The 16,141-nt window shown below is 42.5% G+C and overlaps 1 protein-coding gene across 2 annotated transcripts in view; it reads right to left on the minus strand.

The window, feature by feature from the left end:
• Positions 1–1,823: 1,823 nt before the first annotated feature.
• The window catches only part of tln2b (talin 2b), a 76,128-nt gene continuing 61,810 nt past the window's right edge, over positions 1,824–16,141 (minus strand). Inside the window, exons 42-57 of one of the 2 annotated variants that reach the window (XM_061035379.1) lie at positions 15,006–15,107; positions 14,743–14,862; positions 13,915–14,061; positions 12,909–13,075; positions 12,386–12,569; positions 11,706–11,831; positions 10,085–10,201; positions 9,527–9,712; positions 8,994–9,101; positions 8,671–8,776; positions 7,299–7,423; positions 5,229–5,354; positions 5,063–5,125; positions 4,797–4,979; positions 4,573–4,698; positions 1,824–4,046 (exon numbers count right to left, since the gene is read on the minus strand). In XM_061035379.1, coding sequence (XP_060891362.1) covers positions 3,918–4,046; positions 4,573–4,698; positions 4,797–4,979; positions 5,063–5,125; positions 5,229–5,354; positions 7,299–7,423; positions 8,671–8,776; positions 8,994–9,101; positions 9,527–9,712; positions 10,085–10,201; positions 11,706–11,831; positions 12,386–12,569; positions 12,909–13,075; positions 13,915–14,061; positions 14,743–14,862; positions 15,006–15,107 — 2,115 coding nt within the window. In that variant the 3' untranslated portion in view covers positions 1,824–3,917. The remainder of the gene's footprint in view (positions 4,047–4,572; positions 4,699–4,796; positions 4,980–5,062; positions 5,126–5,228; positions 5,355–7,298; positions 7,424–8,670; positions 8,777–8,993; positions 9,102–9,526; positions 9,713–10,084; positions 10,202–11,705; positions 11,832–12,385; positions 12,570–12,908; positions 13,076–13,914; positions 14,062–14,742; positions 14,863–15,005; positions 15,108–16,141) is intronic. The other variant, XM_061035378.1, reaches the window with a different exon arrangement.

The raw sequence follows: 16,141 nt of genomic DNA on the forward strand, positions 1-16,141 counted from the left end.
CATTGGACAAACCCAAAAACTCTAAAGCTTTTCCTGATGTGCATATTTTTTCAAAACCTCACTTCCCTTTCCATAGTTTTTTCTTTCTTTCTAGAAGTGCAGAAAAATGGCCTAGGGCAGTTTCTTTCTCTCTCTTTATGCTGTAAAAGATCATGATACTCAGACAGTTTTTTTTACAACTTTAGCTGTGCAGGAACTGGATTCCAAAAAGAAAAAAAAAACTCTGGCCAAATGAAGTCAGGTCACACAAGGTTTCTTTACAGTTGTTACTTTTACAGCAATTTCTCTTTAAGTATTCAGCATTGTTTACTCTGGTAATGGAACAACGAAGGCGTTCTTCTCCATAAAACAATCTCAGCACCGGATACTTCAAGGAGTATTCGCAACAAGCTAAAACTGGCTACATAGCTTCCAGAGGTGACAACTCTCAATTTCACTGAGGCTGTTCTTAGCCCGAGACATGACCCTATAACTGCACGGGGTCTCTTCTGAGCACACAGTATCAGCGCTGTTGTCCGATCTAGAAAAATACAGGAACTTGTGGATTCAAGGGGACGTGGTTGCTTTACCATGGCTAGTTTAAAAATGTTATACATTAATGTTCAAACATTGAAAGTGGAGAGGTGGCCCATGTCATTTGGTTTAGCCACAGGTTAGCACAGCTTTGTCTGTGTGAACTTGAGCCTGGAACAAAAGCCTGAACTAAATGGCGGCCAGGCTGTTTGGATTAACCACGGAACAAGTTGCACTGACTAGAGAGAAAACCTTCCAACACAGCAAATATAAGACTTTTACATCGCCAGAGATTTACACTTTTAAGTCTATGGGCTGCTGTGTCATTAGACTTCTGGAAAAAATTAACAATTTTTAAATGTCTCTTTGGTCGAGGAGGTTAATTACAATGACAAATCAGGCATTAAAACCTGGGAAATGAAGGAAAACGCCATGTAACAGAAAGTCTCTTTAATGCCAACCAATCGGAAAAAAGAAGTTGTCTATTAATTTCATGTTGACCATGACAAGTCTCCTGGAAACTTTATCGCGGCTATAAAAGATATTAAGACTGAAACAAATGAGTTCAGAGATTGAACTCAATCCTCTTCTCTGCTTTACATCATTCATGTACTGAGATTTGAATAGTGCCAGAGTTAACCAGACAAACATCCTCCTGAGCTGCGGGGGGAGAAAAGCCGAGAAAAAGACGGACACTCCCAGTTAAAAAAAAACACATGGCTTCAGTTTCCCTCTCTCCACTGTCTGGCCTGGCCTTACATGAGACAAAACACTTGAACAACCAAATATGGTGTTCATTAGGAAGACTCAGTGTATTGTGCTGGCCACCTCTAACACATCCTCTGCCTGCATAATGCTACAGACACAGAGAGAGAGAGAGAGAGAAAAAGCTCACGTTCACGTCTGATTCATTGCCAGTAGCAGAGCAACAAAATGTCAACATGAGGCTACTTCTTCTCAGGTTTTGAGCTGTGGAACTGTTCATGTGAACCAGCACATCTAAATGGGAATCTCTGCATACTTCGAGGTCTGGTCTGTGAACCAGCAGAAAGAAGAAAAAAGAAAAAGAAAAAAAAAGCACATCCAGTATGTCCATATTTGGCCCGTCCACCTTTGCCAATCCTTCCACTAGACTAGAACATTTTCTCCAAACATCCTCTGACCCCCTCAGACTGAACTATGAAGGGCAACACTGACATCTGCTGGCAAGAATGCACACACTCCTTCTACTCCGCACATCCCTTTAGACAACAAGCACTGCAAATGAAAAAAGTGAAGAAAAAACAAAAAAATCTTAAAAGGGGGGCTGGTTGTTTGAAACTCTTTTATTTTTTGGTGAATACAAAAAATACTTTTGTGACCAGATAAATATAATACATACAGCATTAAAATCATAAAACTGACGCAGTCTGTCAAAGAAAGCACAATACCTATTCAGAACAGAGCTAGTAACTTTTTTTTTCTATTTCCGTTAGTACTCGCACAACTCAGTTAGACAATATATTTCAGAGTAATTCTTACATTTAATGATACAAACTTAATATAGTGGTTAGACAATGAAACAAGGAAGTTTTCAGTCCGGCTTTTAAGAGGGACTTGGCATATTGTTTCAACGACTTCTTAACTTCACGCACAAATTGCCACATGCTCATGGAATGCAGTCTAGTGTTCGTCTTCCAATATGGTCTTTAAATCCTAAAGGTGTCCACACATGCCCTTTTCATATCAGCATTATAACATTGTAGGCAAGTAGGCCACCAGCCAAGGCATTGTATTGTATGGCAAAGGACTAGATGACAGTTTATTAAGACCCCAGTGGGGATAAGACTGGCATAATGTTCTGATCCATAGAGGACAAGGCTCAGGCTCCCACCCGGCCTGATCTCCAGCTGCTTGCAGGGCAGACTCGAGTAAGGCACTATTAAAGGATGCAGTCCAGACACCGGCATGGACACACTGAGGAGATGATCTGCGTAACATGTCCGATATATATATATTACACACTAATATACTAAATGAACAAACAAAATCCTTGAATTAGTTTCCTCTATTCATTTTTCCTTCGAGTTTACAGGAGAAAACATTAAATATACTGGAAGCTTCATATTGCCTTCTTTAGTGCTGGACTTCAGTGCATTACATATGCTCATTTCATTAAGAGCCCAAATACTATTCACACATCGCATCTTACAACAGCTAAGAGTGTCATTATTACCCTTTAGGAATAATGAGTGTCATGTATTTCTATAGACGGTCAGTCTAAAGTAAAAATGCCTTTACCGTGATGGGGCAGTGTGTGGTGGAGAATAACTGTATCTTTGTGTGTGTGGCTGTGTGACTGTGTGTACGGTGCAGTGCGGGTACCTAAACTAAATCTGGCCAGTGTTAATAGGAGAGAAATCAAAACACAGAAGAGGACAAGAGATAACAAACATGACACAGTATGTAAACGTAGAGTCCTTACACAGCTCTGTGTACAGAGGGGAAGTGACAAAATGTACAAGCAGCATGACGTATTTGGTCACATGTAGGGTAATCCAGATTCTTTGACAGATTACAACTGTCTGCTCTTTGAGAACAACTCGCTTCTCAAAAAAAAAAAAAAAAAAAAAAAATCAGTCAAGAATAAATATCTTTCAAGCTAGTATTGGCTAGTGGTCTTTAATTTGATATTTGGACATTTAGTCCAAACAGAGCTACTCATTGTTTGGCATCAGGTGGATCAAAAAACAAGGTTAACCAGAGGGATCTGCAGCAAACCACGAGTTCACATTTTATTAGTAAAATACAAGTGCCTTTCCACTCTACACTACTCTATTGGTTAGTAGCATCATTGATATGTATAGACATTATGGTGCATGCAAGCCAGTGGCGAAGTGAAGCACTCTGACCTTGTTATTAACCCTTTGAGGTTGTTTCGTAAAGAGTACAAGCTATGGACCCTTTGTTTGCTCTTGCAGATGCATCATCAGTTTTGTTTCTAATTGCCCCTAAACCTTCAACACTTATAAAACATTCAGTAATAATCGAGGAGTTTCTGCATTTTCAACATCTTTGATTCATGATTGTAACAGTCAAAATTGCTCATGATGCAGAAACACTCACAAAGTAAAGATACGTTTATCATACAGCTTTATCCTCAACCTTTCTCATTGTTTAACTTCCGACAGTCAAAGCCACTCACTGACTAATACACACACACACGTCACACACACACATACACACACACACACACGTACACTACAGAGCACAGGCACTTGTTTTTCTCACCAAACAGGCCTGTTTCAAGTGCCGTATATTCTTCGGTTATATGAGAGGAAAGCAGCCAATCGTACATCGGCAACGTCTCCACACACCAAGAGGGTCTCGTCGGCTCGGCAGCACATCCCCGCCAGCCCAGCCGATCAGCCCTCGTCCTCCCTCAGCTCGCTGGGCAGGAACTTGTACTGCTGCTGACGGATCTGAGCCAGTTTCTTACGCGCTTCCTCCAGCTCTCGCTCCTTCCTCAGCATCTCCTCCTGAGCCGCGATGATCTGAGGACAGAGGGAACAGCTGACAGAAAATGTGCCTTCCACTCATCCTAATCCCTGCGGATAGCTCGATATAAAGAAGATATAGCAGCACAGACACTCTCAGAGCACACTGTAAATCTTGAGCACAGAAAGTGGAGAAGAATACTGAGAAAGAATCCTACAGTGAAAAAAAGTATGGCTTATGGTTTGTTTAATTAAACAAAGCGTTATCCTCCACCTCCGGAAATAGGAACCCTTGCTCTTTAATTCAAATCTTTGCAAAGATAAAAAGAGGCGAGTTTTGAAGTCTTCATGAGATATGAAGTTATGCATCTGTGGGAGTCTGGATAGACTGCTCCACGGCGTTGAAATGGAGCTGATGGGCTGTTTATCCACAGCAGCTCGTCATCGCGTCAGATAAAAGAGCTGTGGCGTTCTGGCATATCCACGAGAGGTGCAAACACGCAGTGAAAAGGGCAAACCACACAATAGGATGGATTTTTTTTTTCCAGTTCTCAAATCAACATCTTCAAGGACTTTATCTCACCTGAGCTATTCCTCCAACAAACTTGGTCTTCACCACCACGCTGTCATCTTCAGTCTTGTCAAACGCCGCTTTCTGAGCCGCCTTCACCAGGTTGTCCGAAGCGCGCTTCACTGCGTTTCCGGCAGCCTTTAAACAGATGATATATAAAAGGTAAGCAACACAAATCATTCATGGCAAGCATTCCTAATAAATAAATAAACAGTAAAATGGGTTTTTAATGTCACCTGTAGTCTCCTCATGGCTTCAGAGTCCTGGTCGGCCTTCACCTTGCAGGCCACCAGCAGCTGAGCTGTGGAGGCAGCGACCTGTTTGGCTGAACAGATGAGCTTCTCCTCGCTGGCGTGGCCCTGCACCGAGGCGTTGGCCGCCTCACACAGGCTACTCGTTGCTGCTGCTACCATACGAGCCTACAGCGAGTAATATTTTAGAAGTGCTTTTTGGTTAAATTGTACATTTTGTTGAATAATAAAAGTGTTTAGAAGCAACTTACAGCAGATATGAGACCCTGGGACCACTGGCCATCATCCACTGCATTGGCTAGATTGGATCCCACCTGAGGTAGACGTTGGATAAGAAACATCATTTATTTGTTGTTTTTCATGGAGTAGTAATGGATAATATTTTAGCTGAGTGTCTGTGTAGGTGTATCGACTGACCTTGCCTTGGGCCACCAGTTCTCTCTGAGCTGCTGATGCAGATTTAACAAGAGCGCTAGTCGCTGCAGCTATGGATTTCGCTGCTTCTAAGATCTGCTCCTCAAAATCCAGAGTCTCGTCTGCCTGCTGAAAGTAAAACAAAAAAATCTATTAGAACTTATTACTAAAATTTCTGCAATAAAAAAGTGAAATCGACATACAGAGAGGATAAAAAAAAGTATTGAAGCAGTCTAGAAAATACTTATTGTCTGAGTAGCTACTTTCTAAAGCATTAGCTATAGCATTTAAACGTGACTTTCAATTATCACATTAAAGAATGACTATTCCCCTCAGCAGAGTGGTAGCTACCTAAGATGTCTTAACTCCCAAACCTAAATTAAAATCCGTAACAACACTCACACTGACAGTTTACAAATGGGGCCGTCTCTGCCCATTGACCCCAGCGGGTCCATAAACAACATAAGGCACACGTGGCTGGAGACAGGGCGGGACACTGTAGGAATATGTTTGATATATAGTTGGACTGAATAACAACCTAATATATCAAACATATCAGACAGAGCCCTGCAGAGAAGGCTTCCAGGTCTACAACGGCTCAGAGAAGAAGGGAGGGAGGGCAAGGAAGCATGCTGGGAGCCGGAGAGACCCCCCCTTTCCGTAAAGGGTGGGAGGGACCAAGGAGCAGAGAGGAGAGGGAGAAACGAGGAGGAAGACGGGACCATCCAACCTGTTTCAGACAAATACATTCAACCCGAATGACTGTTTGAATCTGAAGGGCTCGTTTACACACTACAGGTGGCTTTAGGGGTCTGAGCTCTTTCTGTTATCAACTTAGAAAAATATATTTTTTTAGACTACTTTTTTGGCTGATAGTTTTTGCCTTAATGCTTTTATGTTTTTGGACTTTATTTGTACCTACAGAGTTCTTTAGAAGAAAGATTATGGATGGACAAATATTTAGTTTCTTCTATAAGGAATAGTGAGGCGTGGTGCAAAATAAAATGTATCCTTAAAGAGGGTAAAAGATTAAATTGGCTTGCTTCCTGTACGACCACTAGAGGGAGACACTGATCTCTAAAATAGGAGTCTTACACTCACTAATCCCCTCTGAAAAACCATGAGGGAACTCATAAATGCAGGTTGTAGTTGCTGAATTAAAGTACGAGACGGATATTGTTTTTTTTATTAAAACTTAAAACGTGCTTTTCTTCATTTCACACAGGCAGAGGGTTTGACGGACAGTCAGACCTTGTGCAGAGGAAAAGGGACAGAAAAGAAGGGAAGCACTACAGGCACAGAGGGAACAGCACCAGGATCCAACTATCCAGTCTCCAGAGACAACAGAAACACACAACACAAATCATGCAGTATTACACCACGAATATAACCCTGCATTGCACACAGAACGACATGAATCTAATTTTCTCTTTTGCAAAAGCACCGTCGCTGCCATCTCCCATCTTCGCCTATTTTCTCTGCACATGATGTGGTCAAGTTGTTTTGTTTTTTGAGGCAACAGTGCAGCGTAGGGGGGGGGGGGATGACTAACAAGCAGAGAAAAAAAAAAAAAGCCTCCCCCTCAGTTTAGTTTAGCAATGAGGAACGCTGCAATAAAACAAAGGATATAAGTTCAATAATGGAGAGGGGCTGTCTTCCCGAGAGGGTCACAAAAGTTCATCGCTCATTTGAACTGGTTCCAACATAAGCTTGAGGACCCAGCGGTGTAATTGTGTCTCCAGGCAACACGACTCAAAATAATGTTCGAAAGTGGCTTTGAAGAAAGTTTTCCAGAGCATCATATGTAGACTCACTGGACCAGATGTCTGAGTCAACATGGTATGTGTAACACAGAATTTCTTTTTTTTTTTTTGCTGCTTTAATGATATTGTGATAGCTGCTCAGTCACCGAAAAAAAAAAAGATGACACCACTTCAAAGTCAGTGTCACCTTTTCCTACCTCTGGCCCACATGGTCTCCCTGCTGATTAATGGCAACAACAACAAAAAAAAAAAAAAACCCTGCTGTGCGTAGGTTTGTGTGGGTGGAAAGGGCTGAGAGGGGCACTTGTACCTTAGGTTTGGCTCTGGGTTTCAGCTGCTCTAGTTTCTTGGCTGCAGCTTCAATGGATGCTGCTGCTCCGAGGAGCTCGGTCTCAGCGATGACAGTGGGGTCCTCGGGGTCCACATACTCTGATCCTGAAAGTGAACACCACGAACACAGATTTCGGTTATTGCATGATTTCCCTGCACACTATCCTAATACCAACACACACACACACACAACAACATTTTCATGCACTTTTCAAAGACAATCAGGACAAAACTGAGACGCAAAATCTCAAAAGAACTGTTTGCAGAATGACTGTAATGCCTCAAAGTTAAATAAGATACAGTCAAAGTTTGAAGAAATGCACATTCGATGGATCATTGTCTTTTTATAGGTTTTTAAGTGCCCTATAAAACGGAGCTGTTTGGGAACAGCTTGGTAAAGCAGATGGAACGATGTTTTCATAGATTATGTTGAGCTCTGGGGAAATCTGTTCTGTGCCCCCAACCCCCCACGCCGTCCACTCCTCTACCCCCACCTCTGACTCTTATGAAAGGTGATCCGAGGGAACACACACACCACATCCCACTTACCTCCATCTGAGGCAGCAAGGAAAGAGAGAGAGAGAGAGCACATGGGACATTAGAGAGGTGAAGTGGATAACCCCACTGGGTCTCGGGCTATACACTGGAATCTAATTCTCACCCAAACACAATCTATTACTCCCGTCAGATGCAGCAGTGCTTCTTCTGGAGGAGCACAGTCTGGTGTGATTGTGTCATAACTATCCTGCGACGCTTCGTTTGGAAACATTCGCAGAGCAATCACTCTGTAGTAGAGTTTCAATATTCCAAAGTGATTTTCCTGACCCATCTTTATTACTGACGCAGACAGGTTTGGTAGCTTGACTCAATGGCATCATAATATTATTCATTCGAGAGGATTAAGACTCCTTTGACTAATCTCTGCTATCTCTACAATCCTGTCATTTTTTATGTTTTATAAAATTGAGTAGGCTCCCGATGGGAATCCCTTTTTTTAAACCAATTCTGTAAAAATTCAGCTTACCCAGTTTTACCCTGCAGTGGCTTTAATGTGTCTCACTCTCTGCTGTTATTCTAAAAATATAATCTGCTGCCAACAACTGCTGGGCAGGATACAAGCCTCTGTAAAGTTCATTTCTAAGTATACTGTTAAATGAGGTGCCATGAATGCTTGAAATACTAGATATACACAGCTTCCATGTGTGTAAAACGGTCCATATAAATCCAGATAGTTATACAGGTGTGTGTGTGTGTGTGGGGGGGGGGCATCTGAAAACTTCAGGTTGTCCAGCTGCATGCATTGTGCAAGAGTGTGTGACAGTGTGTATCAGCAACATGTGTGCGGGCCTCACCTTTCATAGCCTCGGCTGTCTGGACCAGCTCCGTCACGCACGCCGCCACGTGCTTGGAGTGCGCGGCCAGCTGCTGCTTCTGCTCGGGGACGGGCTTCTGCAGCACCTGAAAACACAAGAGAGCCCAACACATGGAGATTTTCACATGTGCACCCACCACGGCAAGAAGAAACACATGTAAAGTAAGAGATGGAGAAGACATGGTACATATGCAATTACTTCTTCATATTCCGGAAAGATTCATATTCAGCTGAAAATATTCATTACATTGCTAAAATCAAAGTGCACACACACTGACATATATACATCTGTCACATTCTTACCTGCAGCACTTGCTCCAGAAGGTTGATGTATCCGGTGGTGCACTCGATGCCGTACTGCAGGGCCTTACTCCTCTGTTCGTTGCTCACCTCTGAGTGATGAGCTGCTTGCTGATAGGGGAGAGAAAAAATGTAGAAATTACGTTTAAAAAGAAGATAAACCGGCAATTTCAGGAGTAGACTTTTATCATTTTATGTGTATGTAAATGAACATGGGCTAATTAATTCATAACTAATTAAAACTTGAATTTCCTCTTATTCATCCGTTTGTTATGCCTTAAGCTTGCTGATCTCCGCGCTCCTTCTGTTTCTGTCTTGTTACAAAGTGCTCTAGAGTCACTGAAGGACATCCTGACTGATGCTCGACTGCACGACTTTGAAAAGTGACTGAGTCACTACCAGCCAGCGGGAGCAGCCATAAAGTAGACTAGACTCTAATGTCCTCTCTGCTCTCAGCGGTGCTGGCCTCACATGTTCCCTGGCAGCCTGTGATGTCTGTGTGAGGCCTGCTCTGACAGGGTGATGTGGATTAGCACCTTGCAGGTAGTCAGCATATCAGTGATGGCTTTGCGGCTCAGGTTGGCAGTGGCGATCACGTCCTCCTGCTGAGCGGAGTTGCCAGCGGCCACTGCTTTGGCCGTTGCTGCGGTGATGCCCTTTGTCATGCGGATGAACTCCTCAGGTGTGGTGGACTTGTCCGGGACGTCCTTTGACTGGAACACCTGACAGGATCAGGTCCCACAGACACAGGCAGTTGGATACAGGTACGACAAGGTCTCAGATATCATTATAAAGATGTAAACGAGAAGTAAAATACAGAGGCTTGAGATCTTCCAATAAGGATTAACAGAAAATTTAAAAAATGAAAGGGTCTGAAAAATTGTGTTTAGTCTAGCTGTTCCTGTAACTCAGATTCTAATAAGAGCTGTGTGAACCTGTAGGGGCCGAGAGAGGGAAGGAGAAGGAAAGGAGCTTTCTAGGTTTTTGCTCAGAGAAATAGAAATATTGCTGACCCTCTAGGAGCCACTTTTGCAAAGAGACTGTGTCTCATCATCTGACTCCCAAAAGACCATAAAGAAGAGATGTGGCCTTACTGTCAGCTCCTGCTTGATGCACTCAATGGTCGCCTCCAGCGCCCTGGTCCCACGAGTTGCTTCATCCTCCACTGCCTTCACTGTTTTTAGTAGAGATGTCACGTTGGTCACCATGACCTGTCAGATAAAGGGAGAATAATGAGGCTCACATCTAAACCAGGAGGTGGAGCTCTTCCTCCTCAGCAAAAAAAAAAAAAAATTAGTATAGAATGATTTCTACTTCCTCCTTCACTAATTTTATGTGTCAAATGTGCTTATCGAAAGAAAATGGTCGACATTATCTGCTGAAGAAAGAAAGACTGAGGGATGTATTTCAAACTAAGGGTGATTTAATTCTTGTAATACAGTGAATTACTTGCACAGGGGATGGAAAGAAAACATTTTAAGTTTTATTCACGATGACACATTCTGTTCCCTTCAGTCTGTGCCACGTTCAGCGAAGTGTTCATTATTAGGTTAGGAATTTGAGCAACATGATCGGCAGGAGTTTGAGAGGGTCCCGTTTTGGAGGTCACCATATGTCGGAGGAACAGAGACAATCTGTCAACATAACCAGGTCCATGGGTGGGCCTAATTCCATTTAGATGAGACAACACAAGATACCCCCGTGCATCAAAGTGTGAAAAGGGTTTTTTAAGAGTGCCGATATGAGTTTGGGATGACAGAAGGCAAAAAAAAAATGTACCAATGTTTGCAGAAGACAAACATAAGGCTCTCTGTCACTGAAATTCAACTTGGTTCCTCTATTGCAGCGACCACAGCTGCTCCCAGGATAGATGCAGAAGGTCAGATCCCGAGTGTCTGCTGTTCAGCAGTTGCAGATGTGACAGCTTTTGTAACAATAAAGAGTCAAATGACAAATCATTTTTTTCTTGTGTGTGTAAAGGTCAGATTCTTAAAAACCCTGGCTGCAGCTGCATCATTTTATGTTTATCAACTTTTTTTCTAGCTGTTGCTATTTCTGTCTTTACATACATAGAACGCTGCTTCTGCATGACTGAATGCTCTCAAAGATACTCCCTCCTGTGTTGCTTTTTTCTTCCGCCCATGTTTTTCACCTTTAAAGTTATATCTGTGGATAGAGAAGGGTTTCTTGTGCATGCCGTGTTAAGGTGTTTTTCAGCTGTATAAATAAAACTGACTTGACATGATAAAAAGAATTGTTAAACCGAGCGTTACTTGAAACTTCACTCTGATCAGTAAAAAAAAAGAAAAAAAAAAAAAAAAAAAAAACCTGCACTGCTGTTGTGCCTCAACGGTCACAATACAAAAAGTCCTGTGGTTAAAAATAGTTCTCAGTAAAGAAAACCAAACTTCACTCACACACACACACGCAATTGAATGCTCACAATATATCACATCAGAGTGATGGGTCTAGTCCCACATACATCAGATATGACAGGCAGAAAGAGAGAATACCTCTCAAACACTGATAAGAGCTGTCATATCATTCTTTTGAAGAAGCTTACAAGACGTCAGACTAAACATAGCACTGATACAAAGGGAGCATCTACATGCACTGTCCCCTCACACAGGAACATAACTCCATTATAAATCAGATACTCTGGCGCTGATACACGCTTTAAACATATGACATTTATTGAGCGGTCTGCTCCTTTACCTTGGCGGCGCCCTTCAGCTGATACATGGACGGGTCGTCAGCCGTCTTCCCCGCAGCACATTTGGTGGCTCCGATGAGTTCGGCCAGAGCCTTGGCCACATCCCTCACTGCGTTTATCAGAACGACCTGAGGAGATAGATGCTGGTATCAGTATGGCACAATGGTTATGAGTGTAGGTTTATCAGCAGCACCCTGGGGAGAGGATTTAACAGTGCAGGGCCTTATCACTCCCACCTCGTCGGGAAAGCACAGACTCAGCGGAGGGCTGAGATAGAGGCACACACACAGGGGAGAGAGGAGACGCTGTGTGTATCAGATGAAACAATAATTACAAAAGGAATCGAACTCTGTTTGGATAAAACGATAGAAGACCACCACTGAAGATAAGTAATGCTACAAAACGAACGATGATGGGTTTAAATGGACGGTTAAAGGTGTTTGTAGCTGACTTAAAACGTTTTTTATAATAGTAAAAACATACAAGTGAATATTGAATGCATCAGTGGAAAAACAGGAAACCCATTTAATGAAAATAGAATTAAAAAGAAGGTGAAATAAAATTAATACAACTGTGACAACAGTTTTTTTGTTTTGATTTGAGAGACTGGTGCTAACGTGCAACATCTACCGGATCAATAGGCGCATATTTCATCTGTTAATGTATTCAACGTTTTCATCACCTGTGTCTCAGGGTCCTCAGAGCCCATGCTGGTCGCTCCCAGTTTGACCACCTCCGTGAGCTGGGTGATGGTCTTGGCTGAGGACTGAGCAGCCTGGGCGAGCTTCTCCTGGCTGGATGCAGCTCCAGCAACCAGCAGCTTGGTGTCCTCCACCAGTGCTTTGGCTGTCTTCAAGATGCTCTCCCTGAGGGACGAGACACATTGTGTCACAATCTGCTCCGCAGTCCCACTCAAGTACCAGCAATCGAAGAGGAAGCTGTTTGTTTTTCTAACAGTTTGTCTAGTACAACACATTTCCTGCAACATATATTATGTTTAAAGCATCTGAATATGTTTTTTCACTGGTAAACTGCATTTACTCCGAGTGACTCATCAAAGAAAAAAGGAGCTCTGGTGTTTAAATGTAAAATCTTAGCAACTGAAATCTGACTTTTTTGATCTAATTTCCATTTTTAACGTCATCAAAGTTCCTTTTCACATAATACAATGTCTGTTTGTTTCGTTTAGGTGACGGTTACAGCACCTGTGGTCCGCAAAAGACTCATCATTCTCAGGGTCCAGTGTTCCAGCCGAGGCGAACATGATGGTGGTGTCCAGGTCGGCAATGATGCCAGAAACAGCGCTGGCTGCCGTGATACAGGCCTGGGTGCCTTTGTTCCCTGCCTGTAGCGCTGATAGTACCAAGGACACCTGGAACATGTGAAGCATAGCATTACATATGCAGTGAGATGCTTCAAACGTGCTGCGTTCAGAGCTGAAAATATATCCCCCGGATTCTGTACACATTCCACATGTTGGATGATTTAAACAGCAGGGTTTCCCTTTTTTTTTTACAGGATGTTGGAAGAACCTTAGCTTTTACATGAACCATGCAGATGGCTCACTCTGTCCGTCATAGACAAATGGATGGTGGATATGAGTAAGCACGAGACCGCAAGTTATTCAAGTTTAATATAAGTCCTGAATCAAATCATAGCCTGGGAGAGGGGAGACATTTTAATGTGTGAGCTGCTGCCAGTGTCACAGCAGGCAGACATTACTTTAGTTATTAACTGCAAAGTGTGAGGGTGGTCAGAGGAGCATGTCCTGAATGACTGCTACACTAATGCAGTAAGGCACCAGTTATTCCAATCTGACATAAAATACATTAAAACCTTTATTGATTTGTAGCACAACAATTAGGCTACAACCTAAATAGCTACAATACAAAACACTCCTGGCAGCCACAGCAATTATTCACACCTGAACTGCTTTGTGTTCAATCTTGCGGTTGCACACACTTTTCTGTTCTGCATCACTTTATTTAAGCAGGTATATACACGTGTAATATGCAGCGACTGTACTGACTGACGCGCGTAATATATTTTCATAAAAATGCTAATGCCGAGCCGAAGCTGCTTCCCAACTTCCGACAGCAGAGGTGGTAAATTTATGAGAACAAAAATAGACTTCTCTAAAAAATCGAAGTACAGAGCTTCCTTCTGCGGGGAGTGAAAGACGCTGTATCAGTCTGTGTCCATGTTGCTCACCTTCTCTGTGACTGCACGGGCACACTCGATGAGCTCCCGTTTGGAGAAGCTGTCAGTGGGGCTGAGCTGCAGGGCTCCAGCCTTCTGGACCAGGTAGATACAGCCGTGGCCCAGCTCCTGCACCCGGGTCTTTATCTGAAAACCAACCTGAAAGCAACAACCAGGCAACGGCTCACAGCACGTCCATCTTCTCATTTGTGCCATTGTGCTACACAATTACAGTCATGCCCTAAACTGGCACAACTCTCATCCAGCAGGTGGATGAAAGATGATTTCATGCACCCTTCAGAGAGGGAATGCTGACACTACCTCATTAATTACCAGACTGAGATGCACGGGTGGGTGGTATTTCATTATGAGCATCACTATAGGCTTTTAGGTTTGTAGAGGCACAATGTCGCTATGGTAACCAGCAGGGTTTCAAGAGCCCTGTTGTATACAAGACACTGTTAAGAGCAATGTGCTTATTAGTGGATTGTTTCCACATACTGCTGTCCTCTGGACAACACAGCCTTGTGTAATCTTGAAGGAAAGATTGTGTAGGCCTTTAGAGTAATGTATGCTGGAGGGGTAAATTACTGCTTTCATCTCATACTGTCTGCAGCAGCCCTTGGTTTGGGTGTCATATCAAAGAACAGCAAACATCTGCTCTGATCAGTGTGAAAGCAGAAAGTGATTTTGGCGTAAACAGAGACCAGAAGCTTATATTTCATTCTGACATTTCAGGGGCAAATCTGCAAAGAGATATCAATCACAATTTGTTAAATCTATTATAAGAGTATTTGATCCCCACACATACTCCACGGGACAGAGAGCAGAGCTTCTCACCTCCTCTGGTTCGGCAGTGGCTGCAGCAAGACGTCCTTGGTGTGCAAGCTGTCCATAGTCCACCGTCACCTGAGAGGCAAGGCCGCCGAGCTCTTCAGGGCAGGTTACAGATTTAGTCATCTGGTAGCAGAGAGAACATACATCATGTGTAGAGGCAGATTGATGTTTCTGGAGCCCCACTGACAAATAATATCAATGTAGATTGGAAAAGTAATGGAAGTACAAATGGTAAGGCACACACTCTAGTGCATTATTGAACTCACCATCTCCTGAGCTGTGATAGCGATGGCCTTGGAGAATTTGACCATGGTGGTCTGGTAGTCCACAAAGGAGCCCTCAGGTTCTGGAGGTGTCCCTTCATCCACCTGTAAAGATCCATTACATAGACTTATATATTTTAGGGGTTAACATAGCAAAACAATGTTTTGTTTGTAGGGCTGTTAAACGAAACATTTTAAATCACGTTTAATTGCTGAATTTCAATAGCTGATCACAATTAATTTATTTTTAATTGCATGTTTAAAATTCCAATATTTTGCATGTATTGGTTATCTCCATTTGGTTATGCTTTTATTTTGTATTGTCTTCAGCAAAAGGGTACTTTACTTCCTGTTTGGATAAAGCAATGCATTTATTTTGAAAGAAAAATAAACTTTTTGTTGATCGTAGGTTGTGACATCAACTTGACCTCAGAAAAACGGAACTCGCTAAAGATCGAAACTTAACCCTGCTAATGTATTTTTCATGCAAGGGTTCATCATGTATTCGTCTAAGAGACTTTTTAAGCACTTTAATATTTGGAAAACAACCACAGACCAAACTAAAGCCAGATTTTATTATTTAAATGTAATACAGAAATACCCAGGATGGGATTTGTTAAAGCGTCTCCATTATTTGACTTGTGTGCTCGAGTCAGCTTGATGCTCAGATATAAAAAAAACAATTTTCAGTGATGATCTTGGTCTTGATCCAAAAAACAATTTTAAGTTAGCCATGTCAATTATTATGTTTCTGCTAACAATGTTGTACATGTAAAACCTTGATACATCCCATCACATCTTCAACTCTCAAATGCAGAAAGTGATCCTGCAACCAGTCACACAGTGCAATAGACCAACTAAAAAACTAAAAACAACATTAAGCCCATTTAGGAAAACTATAAAGTGGCTAAAGTGGATTTTTACATCATAATAAACTGTAGAGTCAGCAGCTTAAGAGTGTAAAATTGCTAATAAAAAGCTCTTGCCCCGATACCGCGTCGCCTTCCTAAGCAGGTGCTTTATTCCATGGGTTGAAAAAAGTCCAAACGTAGGGTGATTAATTTAACAGACCCCTGCAAAGATAAATGGAGCTTTGCGGGCAATCCCGACATTGGATGCACATCATTTGGTTACGGAAA

This window comes from Labrus mixtus, chromosome 4 (genome assembly GCF_963584025.1).
Source record: "Labrus mixtus chromosome 4, fLabMix1.1, whole genome shotgun sequence".
Taxonomy (NCBI): Eukaryota; Metazoa; Chordata; class Actinopteri; order Labriformes; family Labridae; genus Labrus; species Labrus mixtus.